General features: G+C 40.0%; 1 protein-coding gene and 1 long non-coding RNA gene across 3 annotated transcripts in view; one reads left to right on the plus strand and one right to left on the minus strand.

Annotated features, from left to right (window-relative positions):
• The window catches only part of PPM1J (protein phosphatase, Mg2+/Mn2+ dependent 1J), a 23,952-nt gene continuing 11,293 nt past the window's right edge, over nucleotides 1–12,659 (plus strand). Inside the window, exons 1-5 of one of the 2 annotated variants that reach the window (XM_026675167.2) lie at nucleotides 1–468; nucleotides 5,597–5,720; nucleotides 6,567–6,890; nucleotides 8,626–8,738; nucleotides 11,850–11,934. In XM_026675167.2, coding sequence (XP_026530952.2) covers nucleotides 116–468; nucleotides 5,597–5,720; nucleotides 6,567–6,890; nucleotides 8,626–8,738; nucleotides 11,850–11,934 — 999 coding nt within the window. In that variant the 5' untranslated portion in view covers nucleotides 1–115. The remainder of the gene's footprint in view (nucleotides 469–5,596; nucleotides 5,721–6,566; nucleotides 6,891–8,625; nucleotides 8,739–11,849; nucleotides 11,935–12,659) is intronic. The other variant, XR_015748501.1, reaches the window with a different exon arrangement.
• Nucleotides 5,102–12,659, minus strand: part of LOC148131155 (uncharacterized) — a 22,191-nt gene continuing 14,633 nt past the window's right edge. The window contains exons 4-5 of the long non-coding RNA XR_015748502.1: nucleotides 7,638–7,706; nucleotides 5,102–5,239 (exon numbers count right to left, since the gene is read on the minus strand). This is a non-coding gene — a long non-coding RNA (uncharacterized LOC148131155). The remainder of the gene's footprint in view (nucleotides 5,240–7,637; nucleotides 7,707–12,659) is intronic.

Below are 12,659 nucleotides of genomic sequence, written 5' to 3' on the forward strand. Positions count from 1 at the left end.
CAGCCCGAGCCCAGGAGGAGGAGGAGGAGGGAGCACAGCCCGCCAGCGCGCCTCCTTCTCTGGCCGCTCGGAGCCCAAGGCGCCCGGCGGCGGCCGCAGCAGCAAGAGCGGCAGCATGTTGGGCAGAGTTCGCTCAGCGGTGGCGCAACTAGTCGGGGGTCTGGGAGGCGGAGGAAGCCCCCGCAGTCCGCAACACGCCTCGCCCGCTGCCAGCGCCTCAACCGCGTCGTCCCCGCCTATTCTGTCCGAGGCTGCCGGGCCCAGCGTTAGCGCCGCCACTACCACCACCACCTCCGCTACCACCACGAGCAGCTCCTATCGTGAGGGGCCCCGCGGCAGCTTCTCGAGGCCGTCTTTTCTGCAGCTCACGCCAGAGGAGCTTCTGCTGGCCGACGACCACACGGGCAGAACCGTCCAGAGCCCCCGCGAGAGTCGCCGTCGCCTGCCCTGGAGCACCGGCTACGCCGAGTAGGCGACAAAGAGCGGGCGGCGGAGGAGGGAGGGAGCCCCTCAAGCGCCTTTGGCGGGCGGAGGGGGGGGGAGACACTGCCTTCCCAGAGTGGAGGCGCAGGGGTGGAGGGCTTAGGCCCGGTGCAAGGAAAGCAGGTGACAAAACGGTGCCTCAGAGCATGCACAGAGTGCACTCAACAGTCTTAGCAGCGAGCCTGTTCTTAGTGTTTTTCGAATTAGAGTTAAGGAAAGATGGGGTGGGGACGGGGAAAATAAGCGACCGATTTAAGTCACGACCTGCTCCAGTTTGCCCGTTTCTCTGCGGCAGATCCCAAGACAATTTGTTTGCCCCGCGTGAATGGCCGAACCCTAGTATAGGGGATTCGGCGGAGGTTTTAATTTTATGCCCGACATCGAGGGAGAGTTAAGCCTGTAACTTTAACCTATGCTTAAAAGAGGGAAGATTTCGCTTCCCTATTTATATAGGGCTAGAAAGAGCAAAGTAGCTGTGTGGGTGACGTTCGTTTTCCAGCCACTGCTTCGGGCCCGTTGGGTCCCGATTCATTCATGCGGACCGCTCCGGAGCTGCTACGAGATTTCTCTTTTAAGCAAGCTAGTACATCGTTGGTCTCCGAGGGCAAGGGCCGGGTGTTAAACCGCGCCGTTAGGTGGATGAGCTCCTAAGGGTAGCCAACCAATCGGATCTCCTCAAGCCCTTTTCTCACCTTACGCAGCTGTAGATGATGCAAGGGAATTTATATGGGAAAATAATATGGAGAGTCCAAATCGTTGGTTTCTTTCTACTGCTCGTTAAAGAAGAAGCGGCGATTACTACATCTACGTGCTGTCTCTGTTGCATAATATATGCAGTTAAGTTAGCCGTGTTTTGCCCAATTTTCAGGATCGCTGGCAATACATATATGCATAACCATAAAGGGAGGATTGTACACTACATTGAAGAAAATGTAGTTGTGCTTGAAAGTATTCCAAACATAGCCACTGAGCCGATCCACATTTGCTAGGAAGAATGCTGGTGCTGTCAGAGGTAGGCTCCAAAAAATCCAGACAGATACATTAGATACAGAAAATGCTAACAGTCTACTATTTATCTGGTAATGACACTTACAGTGTTACACCCTTAGGATATTCTTGCAGTTTTAAAGAGTTATCTTAGGTGAAAAATTAATATTGTAAACTACCCAGAGAGCTTCAGCAATTGGGTGTTTTTCTTTAAAAAAGACTCTTAGACTTTATAGTTTACCAATAGCCCAACTTTTATGCATTTCCTATAAAGCAGTGAGACAGCCAAAATGTAAACGTAAATTGCTTGAGTAAATGGGTGAGACCAACACAGCTGAGTTTTCTGAGAGTGACTAGGTTTACACAACACACTAGGCCATAATTTTTTGTTAATGGGTTGTTATGTTCTTTGAACCCACCAAAACTCAACTTGATTCTAGTGAGATATAAATGCAATAAATAAATAAACCTGGTTAATTGGGTTTAGTTGCATGATTATGCAAACAGTGGTTTAGTGTGTTATGTATACTGTACGTAGCTAAGGTTTTCTTCTACACTGTATTATTTCAGAATTCTCATGGAATATGTTAAGAGAAAAAAATATTTTCTTGCAATACTTCCCTATTTCTGTCCTCCTTATATCAATGTATGTGAACAAAATTTAAGCATCCCCTGGGGTATTATTGTTGAATTAAAAAAAATAAATAAACAGAGAAGGCATTTGTCTTCATTGTCATCTCCATCACAGATGTCTGCAGGATATGGTTAAAAAAAAAAGGCACATTGGCAGTCATGACACACAAAAATGGTGGAGTTTCCATCGTCCAGTTGCTGCCACCATCTAAACTTTTGCCCATGCCCTCTGGACACACCTAACCTTCAATGTGGCCTTCCGTCTGTTCTGGTGGTTCCTGGGCCTGGCAGTTGGGAGCTAAGCTACAAACATACAGAGGATCCAAAAATAGCAAATTACTTTTTAAAAAATAGACATTCAAGGCAATTGGGTGCCTTGTGTGGGTGTCTGAAAATTTAATGTTTTATTGTGAGAAAGAGTCCTATTTTTTATCAGCTAATTTGTGAGCAAATGCTTCTTTTCTTGGCAGGGAAATTTGAGAAACTGTTATCTGGCTGGTAAAGACACAAAAGTCTTGCCAGGAAAATGGTGAACATGTGTACTTTAATCAAGGCTGCTGAATTCATATTGTGTACTGTTAGAAATATTGAGATGACCATAAACAGATTTTTACTTTTTGTCTGTTTCTCCATTTTACTTGCAAATGGTAATTGGCATTTTACTTGCAGTTTATTTAATATCTCATTTTTCTTACGACTTCATGCTGTGTGTCCTGACTTCAGCTTGCCTTTGTTTAATAGGATAGGCTGTCTTAGTTTTAAGAAGGTTACTACCGGTAAAACTCAGCCCTGAGATAATAATATCATTTCTAAATATAATTTCCTTGACCTAGGAGAATATCCACTTATCTGTTTTCCTGCTACTCCTGCAAGTTTGTTTGTTTGTTTGTTAGCAGGTTTTCTCATTTCTTGTTTTTAACAGACTAATGAATAACAATAAACTGAAGTCTCTTTCCTCTTGAAGAATTTATTAACATAAACTGGGGTTATTATTGCTAAAATTGTAGATTTTTTTTTACACGGTTTAATGCAGTAATTTATACAGAAAAAAATCCTGTGCCATTGGCCAGATTGATGCAACAAGGCATAGTATGCTTTGTTTGAATTTTGGCAAAGAATGCTGCATAGAAGATGTTCAGGACCTGTTCCCAGAATGTGGAATACTATCATGGGTTTAAAGTACAAAGGCAGATTCTGATTGAATCTTAGAAAAAGCTTTCTATCTGTAAGAATGGTTGGACAGTGAAAACGTGTGCATAGAGCAGGGGTCTGCAACCTTAAACACTCAAAGAGCCATTTAGACCTGTTTCCCACAGAAAAGAAAACACCGGGAGCCAATAATTTAACAATTGGTGTGACTGGGTGGGCGTGACCGACTCGACATCACTCACTCCCACCCAGTTACCTCTCTGGAATATGGAGCGAATCTCCATCCCTGCCATCACCCTTACCTTCTCAGGCCTGGTGAGGAGTGACGGAGAGGGGAGGGGAGGGGCCACCCAGTGGTGGGATCAGCCAACAGGGAGCTGCAGCAGAGGGCCGAAAGAGTCGCATGTGGCTCTAGAGCCACAGGTTGCAGACCCCTGGCCTAGAGAGATGATGGTCTCTCCTTGGATACGTCTGTATCCAAGTGAGCAGGCAGTTGGGGTAGATGACCTAAATCAGTATTTCTCAATTTCAGCAACTTGAAGACTTGGGAATTCTGGGAGTTGAAGTCCCTATATGTTAAGGTTGTTGAGATTGACCTAAATCAGGGGTGTCAAAATCGCAACAACAGGTTGTCACATGATGTATCACAACTTTTCCCCCATTCGCTAAAACAGGGCCAGCGGGTGACAGATCCAGACCACGGTCTGCACGTTTGACACCCCTGACCTAAATGGTCACTTTCAACTCTGTAAGTCTTTGATTCCCAATCCATTCACTGAGTTAAAAAGAACCTCTAGTTCTTCCTTTAGTGCAGTGGTCCCCAAACTTGGCAATTTTAAGACTTGTGGATTTCAACTTCTGGGAGTTGAAGTCCACAAGTCTTAAAGTTGCCAAGTTTGGAGATCTCTGCTTTAGTGCCACCTCTACTGAAAACTATCAATGCTATTTGTAGCTTCAGTTTTACCACCTGAAAGAAGAATATATTTACTTGGCCAACTCACATGCAGAGATATTTCCACCAGGATATGGGTCATCATGCAGTGCTACATTTCCTTCGCAGCTTTCCTTGCAGAATTCATTGAGCTGATATTTCCCGTTATGTATCATCTGATCTTAGTTTGTTTTCATGTTGGTATTCACACTTTTCCTATCTTTGCCTAAGCTTTGGAGGATTGCCTGCTTCATTTGGTTGCACACTAATTCTATAATCTATAAATCCACATTCCAAAAGGCTTCTCTTATCCTGTTTGTGATTCAGCTCCTACAAAAGAACTGGCAAGACATAACAGCATACAGTCTGCGAACAAAGTTCCAATCTTAAATCCTGACAGCAAGCTAGTTACTTATTTTTCAATAAGCTACTCTCACCTGTTCAGCCTTGCTCTTTATTTCCATACTATGATCCCATCTGTCACTCAGAATACATCCGAGGTATTTATAATATCTCGCCCTCTCAAGTTGTTTTGCTTGTACGGTAGATTGTTGAGGGATCTTCTTTTTACTGATGCCCCTTGCAACTGACTGTAACTTGTAATAGTTACATTTTACCTTCTTAGTTTCTTAATGCTTTTTAAAAAAAATTTTTGGAAGCATATTGGAAGTTTTCCTATCATCCTTTGGGGGTGGGGAGAGGTGAGGAAGTGTCTGTTTGGAAATTCTCCTGAGTTCTATACCAATTGCGTCCATAATACCATATACTATTTGTGCCTTGCAAACTGTAGTGTTACAAATTCCTACCCGGACAATGTTTCCTGTTTTATGTTTCTACAACTTCCTGCTGCCAAGCTGTGTTTTGCAATGATGTGAAGTTGCGAAGCTGAAGAAAAACAAAGATAAAAGAAACTTATGTGGGCAGAAAGTTTCAATTCATTTTGTCTGGCATTTTTGTGCTTGGGGATTTGCTGGCTTTGAGGTCCTTTATCAAGTTCTTTCACCAGAAATAAATGGTTGCCTCCAAGGGCTTGAACAACTCTTAAAACCAGGAGTTCTGTTTGGATAACAAAAGAAGGCAGTGTGAGGTTAATAAGCTTGATGAAATAGTTTTAGAGCATCACTTCTCATGGTCCTATGCTGGTCAATCAGGTACCAGAAACCATTCATTGACCGAAGGTAAAATGAACCCACCTAGCTCAACAGGGCTGGTTTTTAGGTTAAAAAAAACACCCTATGCCAGGTCCTTCCTCAAATTGCTTCTGTTTGCTAAAAACAGCAGCAATTGAACCATTTGTCCCCATTTATGGTCCCTCTTTGTGCAAGATGAATCTGAGATAGATCTGGCCAATCAAATCAAACCCTTATCCTTAAATCCACACTATGATGGTCTGTTTCTTTCTTTCCTGAACAGGGTGATAAATGCTGGTAAGAGCCAGCATAATGAGGATCAAGCCTGTTGTGAAGCCGTCTTTGTGGAAAAAAGAGATACCCTGAGAAATAACCCAGGCCACAAGGGAATCTCTGGAGAGTCAGAAGTGAGTGGTGAGCAACTGGTTAACCAGAGCTTCTTCCACAGCTGGGTTTCAATCTGTAATGGAGTTTGTTTGATTTTGGTTTACTGTGTTGAATGAACCCAATTTTTGCAACTTACAACTGACAGTTTTTGGCTTTGCAGTTAGAATGTAATTGACTGACCCAGATTGGATCCTGCAGAACACAGTTTATAAATAAATCAGGGTATGGCTTCATAATGATTTTACTCAGCTAATAGTTTCAACCATAGTTAAATCATAGTTTACCACATTATGTGAACTTATTCTGGCTTGAGAGTGGAACTGTTTGATTCCCACTTGCTGATTAATAGCAATGGTCATACAAAATAGTTGTTGCTTCACAGATCTCACCTGAATTGGCAACCATTGCTTACTTGATAAAGGGGAATTGTGAAGCAGTGTGTTCCATAAACTTTCTCATTCACCATAGTCACAGGAACTATTGCAGCTGGACTTTAAAAGATCAGCTTTTTTAAAGGCCTTTAAAGCAGGCATAATAATGCCCGTGGTCTCTTTAGACATTGGGTAAATAAGATACCTACTGCATTGCTCAGGGGCAAAAAAATTCATCACCTTGCTACTTCATCATCTTTTCTGCCCTTTCCTCTCTCTTTGCAGTAAAATAAAGTCCAGGAATTAGGACATCCTTGAACTGATGGCAGTTTGGTTAAATTGATCGCTTGGCTGAGAAGGTGCTGAATGTTGCTTCAAACTGCAAAGCTTGCAGAATTTCACCATTGTGCAGTTTCATCAGTTTTACTTTTTAAAAATTTGAGTTTCCTTTCTTTTGGCATTACTTCAGGATAATTCTTCCCAATCTCTCTGCAGGGCAGAAAAGGTCTGTACTTTTACTACTGGGGTTTGTTTGACGGACATGCGGGAAGTGGAGCTGCAATTATGGCATCCAAACTGCTTCATTTTCATATTCGTGACCAACTCCAAGATTTGGTGGATATCCTACAAGATTCCTCTGCTCCTCCAATTTGCCTGCAAAAGGGACCCAGCACAATTCTCACAGAATCAAGCAAAACTTCTCTGGCAGAAGAAGACAAAGAGGTCCCAAACAATGCCTTGCCACGCTTCCATATGGAAAAGGTGGTTTCCCGTGAAAGTTTAGTAGTGGGAGCCATTGAAAATGCATTCAAGCAGATGGTAAGTAAACAGAACAAAAATAGGCTGGAGAAAGCAGGCTGCTTTTCTGTTCCAATAGAACAGAATAACAGAATAACAGAATTTGAAGGGTCCTTGCAGGTCAGTTAGTCCAAGCAGGAGACCCTACACTATTTCTAGTACAACAGTACAGAATTACCATGGGCTCCAGCATGAGTCCAAAAGCTTGGAAGACTAAAACTCTGGTCATGGTAGCCTGCCCAGATTGGATCCTGGGCAGGCTACCAATTACAATCAATTTCCTGGCTTGGCACAGACTTTAGAATGTATGTAAGCTGTTACTATGCATGTGGTTATCTTAGTTTGAGGAAGCACTTCCTTGTAATTGATGCCTGATTCTATATCAGAAGTGGAGTGAAATGGATATGTTGCATTCAGAGATAGGAGAGCCAGGGTAAACAAACAAACAAAATCTGCTTGACCTTGCAAGCAGACAAAGGTCCTTGTATATGTTATTTATGATGTTGACTACCTCATAGATTTAAACTGGTGAAGGATATGCGAGATCTAATCCTCAGAATCAAATAAACTCAGTTAAACTAGTAACAGTTTTATATTAACACACACAGCCCCCATAGTCACTGGCATGGCATATAAATTGGAGATCAGGGATGTGTTCCAATCTTGCCTGGCTGTCTTCCACCCAGAATATGCATTCACTTCCTTTTGCAGTTAAGATGCTGACATGGTGACATACGATTATTTTTGGCTGACTAGGTATTTGCTTACCTAGTTATAGTTCCTGAGTAGAGCCTGTTCTGTTTTTCTGTAGCTCAGCTTGAGATCTTGTCTTTGAGGCTGCTTAGGGGAATAAAACACAGATAAAGGCACATTGTCAACATATAGCATTCATATACTGTACTAGTTTAGTTGTCATGGCTTGCCCGAAGAATTGTGGAAACTGTAATTTAGTACAAGTACTGAAAGTGTTATTGGTGATTCCCCATCTTGTCATAAAATTATATAGCGAGATTTACTAGCGTAGGGTTTTTGTTTGTTTCCTCAGATATTTGAACTGTGCTTGCTAATTACCTTTCTTTTGATTAGTATTTTCTCTCTTCTTTCACATATTGCAGACCAGGTAAGTCTTAATAGACAAAAGATTAAGTTAGCAATTAATTTATCCCTGTTTTGGCAAACAGACAGGGATAGTCACAGATTAACCACTACTCTAAAGGCGTGAACCTGAAAAATACATTACAAATGATGGCAAAACATAGCCACCCATAATATGGGGTGTCCTCTTTATTTTAAGTCATTGTACATCTGTATGGAAGGAAAAAAAGGAATGTTGGAAATGTTGCTGCAGGAACAGTTCCTATTTTTAACTGTTTTGCATATCATTTTATTTTCCTGGAGGATTAATGGCTGCTTAATTGCCCACTATATTAACCATTTGCCCAATTTTGGAAATAATACAAAGCCATAATTGAAACTGTTTAATAAGCACAAAACAGGGCTACTGAGTGTGATTAAGGGCCTCTGCTCTAACAAAGAACTACCTTATTTGGGGTAAATGATTCAAGATAAATCAAATCCTGTTATAGCATAATGAAAACACAGCCTTTGTTTCAATATCATTTCTCCATTTAAGATAGACTTTTGATGTACGAAGCAAGAATTTGTCAATGCATAAAGTTGTAATTGTACAATTTGAAGGTAATGTCTTAATGACTATCTTGTTTCTGTAACTGCTTTTGTTTTTCTGTCTTTTCAGGACTATCAAATTGAGCAAGAACGGGTGACTAGACAGGCAACAGGAGGCTGCTGTGCACTGACTGTGGTTTATCTTCTGGGGAAGTTTTATGTGGCCAATGCTGGTGATAGTAGGTAAGTGGGCTGGAGAATGTTTTGGCTCCCTGCCAAATTAGAACTGTCCAAAACGTATCTGTTGGAAAAAAAGATATTTTTAACTGCCAGGTAGCATTTAGTCAGAGTCCTTCTGCTTAAAGTCAATTATTTTTAAGGTTTTACCTGTAATTTGCACATAATTTTAACAACAGTTAAAATATTTGTCTTCCTTCTGTTCATTCACCATAAATACCACCACACCAGTCCTTAAGAGAGTGTATATTAGTGACAGGTATATAACTAATGAGAGCTGGTTTGGTGTAGTAGTTAAGGCATCAGGCTAGAAACTGAGAGACTAAGTTCTCAATTTGCCTTAGACATGAAGCCAGCTGGGTAACTTTGGGCCAGTCATTTCCTCTCAGCCTTAGAAAGGAGGCAGTGGTAAGAAACTTCCAAAATTTTTGTCAAGATTAATCCAAAATTTTTGTCAAGGGATTAATCCAAGAAGATATAGACAGATGTATGATGCTGTGTTGTTAGTAATGCTGTCCAGGATCAGAAGTTCAAATTTTGCTTTCAGGAAATGGTCTGACACTGTGATGTTGCTATAATGCTATAAAGCTAAACAGAACTAAGTCTGATCAATATGTGGATAAAAAACCATTAGGAATCCAATAGCTGCCTTGAATATTATATTTAAAAAGTGAGCTATGGATATAATAAATTAATAAAACTTGTGCTGAATAGAGGCCATCACTGTCAATTGTAAGAAAAGTTGGACAAAAGTTCTCAGAATCAAGGACTGTACCTATTATCAACCAAAGAGTCAACTGACTGATATTCAAAAGATAATGTGGTGGTATCAGTGATGGAGCTCGCTTAAGATCTGGGTTGGACACAGTTGTGGATCCCAAGCAAATTAGACAGCAATGAATTTTACTTTATATTTTGTGATCTGAATATTAAAGTGGAAAAATTAAATATTGATAAATATAAATATGCTCTTGCAACATATCCTGAGGTAGATTGTAAACGTTGCAAGAGGGAAATTCGATTTTGAATTGTGATTATTCATTTGGAGTTACAAATTATATTAAAATTTGTATGCTTAGTTCTTTAGTTCTCCCCTGAGATAGGGGAGTCATTCTATTTCCCTTTCTATTGTTGGGTCCCCTTTAAAAGTATGGATGATTAAAGAGTAATCATTATTTTAGTCTTTACTGTAGTTTCTGCCTTGATTCAGTGCCTATTGTTTTAATTGCTTTTAGTGATTGAGTCCTAAATGTAGGGTATCACCATGTTTAGGTTCTCATCAAATAATAATTTAAGTGCTTGTTAAATAACTTTTACTGATTTAAAACATTTAGAATTTGTCAGTAAAATAAATTTTACTGGGTTATTAATCAAAATGAAGCATTGATGCTAAGGATTAAGGATTCTGGAATACTTTTGGAATTAATTAATAGATGCTCAGTTTCCTCATTGAGTCTCCTATTTTGCACCCAAATTCATATCTTCTTCTGTGTGCCAAGATGATAACCCCCAGGTGTATTGTATACATTTCTGTCTGGGGATGATGGGGGTTACAAGTAAAGGATCATTTGATGAAGGCTACAAATGTGGATAACAAGATAGAGAAAAATACACTGGTATTATTTCTCATTGTGGTAATTGAAATGGGGAGAGCTTCTACTAATAGGAAGCAGTACACATACTTTTGACAAGTTATTTTTTCAAGATTTCAGTGAGATCAACTTTTTTTATCAAGTCAGAATAATCAATTAGAATTTGTTTTAATGTTTGAATAAACATTAAATGTCATAATCAAATATGGAAATATTTGGTAGTTTAAGATGAAGACTTCCAACCCAAGAAGCACTGTAAAATTCTGTAACAGGAATCGTCTGAAGCCATAATTGTGTTTTTACTTGTTTTTGCTTAGTCATTATGTCTTGAGAGATAATTGCAGTTTGTAAAGAATGGTTTATAGATGAGCACAGGGCTTAGCGATCATTTTAGTGTCAGATTCCATATGTAATATTGCCAAAAGATGAAAATAAAACCCGTGTGTTTGTGTGTGTGTGTGGATAATCCATATTTTACGTTATATTTTGATCAGAATATCCAAGCACTTGGGTTTGGATGATGTGACCCATTATTCTGGCCGTACTTTTCTTTTCATGATCCCCTACATCCTTTCAGCACCATTTCTGAACCCTAGTTTCTTGGACTGATTTTTCTCCTTTGTTTCCTTATCTGTCTGAACAAGGAACACCTTTCCTCTCAGAGCAGGTAACTAACATTGCTTAGTAATTTGGCTTAATTGTTACTGTGGAATATAAGGACATCTAAATATGTCTTTATGGCTGCTCCTTTTCATTATGCTATGTCAGTGTTCTTTCTCTGGATGTTCTTGAGTCACACTTAGGAATTGGCATTAACCCAATTGTTATGGAATGTTAAAGAAAAAGGCTATCTAGCATTTCCTTGACATTTTTAGTTTCTAAGCTAGCATATTATACCAATATGAGCCAGAGCCTATGCTATGAGATTTATCCTCATGCTATGTGGGGAGAATAATCTTTAATAACTATGTCTGAAGGTCCAATCCACCCACTTCCCCTTTTCCCTGCACAGGCATGTGACTACTAGAATGACATGTTTATATCTCCACTTATTCATGAACCTCATTGAAAGGACTTCAGCAAATCATTCAACTTGCTTATACAGTAGAGTGATTTGAGGCATACAATAAAATATTTTAATCTATTTTGGGTCTTTAGGATATGGCAGGGAAACTTTTAAAATCTCGAAATAAAATAGAGCGAAGCCCTAGCAAACGATTTCTTCCAGAAAAAGAAGGAAACTTTCATCAATAGATTTCTGAGCTTTCAGGTGTAACATAACATTATCCTCTTCCATCAACAAGAAACAGACAAGGAAACCATAGAGCATCTGGAAATGTAGATCCCTGGCCGTTATTTTCCCAGATTCCATGTCCTTCCCAGAGGTTCTCTCTCCATGTGGTAATGATGGTGCTTACCTAATGCTGCCTTTCTTTACCCTCTTGTGTATCTGCTGCTTGCACTTCCTCTGCCATCTCTTTCTCTCTCTTTCTCTCTAATGTCATCATTGCATGTTTCATTGCAGGGCCATTGTCATCCGTAATGGGGAAATCATTCCAATGTCCCGGGAGTTTACTCCAGAGACAGAGAGGCAAAGGCTACAGTTTTTAGTAAGGAAGAACTTTCTTTCTATCTGATATATATTTACTCTATCACCACCAACAAGAACAACCTTGCCAGGTATATCCTTGAGAAACTAATTCTGTACAAACAGGATCATCAGAGTTTATAGTGGTTAACTGAAATAAGGTTTGCAGGGCAAACCTAAATTGAAAAAACCCCAATAAATGCAAAACTTTTTTCTTTTGCTCATGGTTAATACATCTATGTTTTATGCAACATTATCTAGCATCTTTGAAGCTTGGGAATTTTCAGTTTCCATCTGGAATATGATGTGGCTGGATTTATTGTAAATAGTAAAAAAAAAATACTCTCAATTACTATCAATTTGCATCTGGTATTTATTTTCCTTAATGAGCAGATGTTTAAGACCAGAGCTATGTTGTTACAACCTTATAACATATAAGGGTTGTAATGTATAATGTATAACAGGGGTGTCAAACACACAGCCTGTGGGCCAGATATGGCCCATGCAGGCCATGGCCACCCTGGTCCCACAAGGGCAAAAACAATCCTGATACATGATAGAGCCCACGATGCAATCGGGTTTGACACCCCTGATGTATAAGAATTAGCAGCAACCACAACAAACTTCAGTGAATTCAAAATAATGACATATACTCAATGATATCATTATGTAAAAGCTGCAATTAGGTACCTGAGTCTTATGCATAAGTTATGACCCAAGTGCATAAGTTTGTGGGATAAAGTTATG

The sequence above is a fragment of the Notechis scutatus genome, chromosome 3 (genome assembly GCF_049901735.1).
Source record: "Notechis scutatus isolate UNSWTSFEM ecotype Mainland chromosome 3, rNotScu1.2, whole genome shotgun sequence".
In the NCBI taxonomy this organism is placed as follows: Eukaryota; Metazoa; Chordata; class Lepidosauria; order Squamata; family Elapidae; genus Notechis; species Notechis scutatus.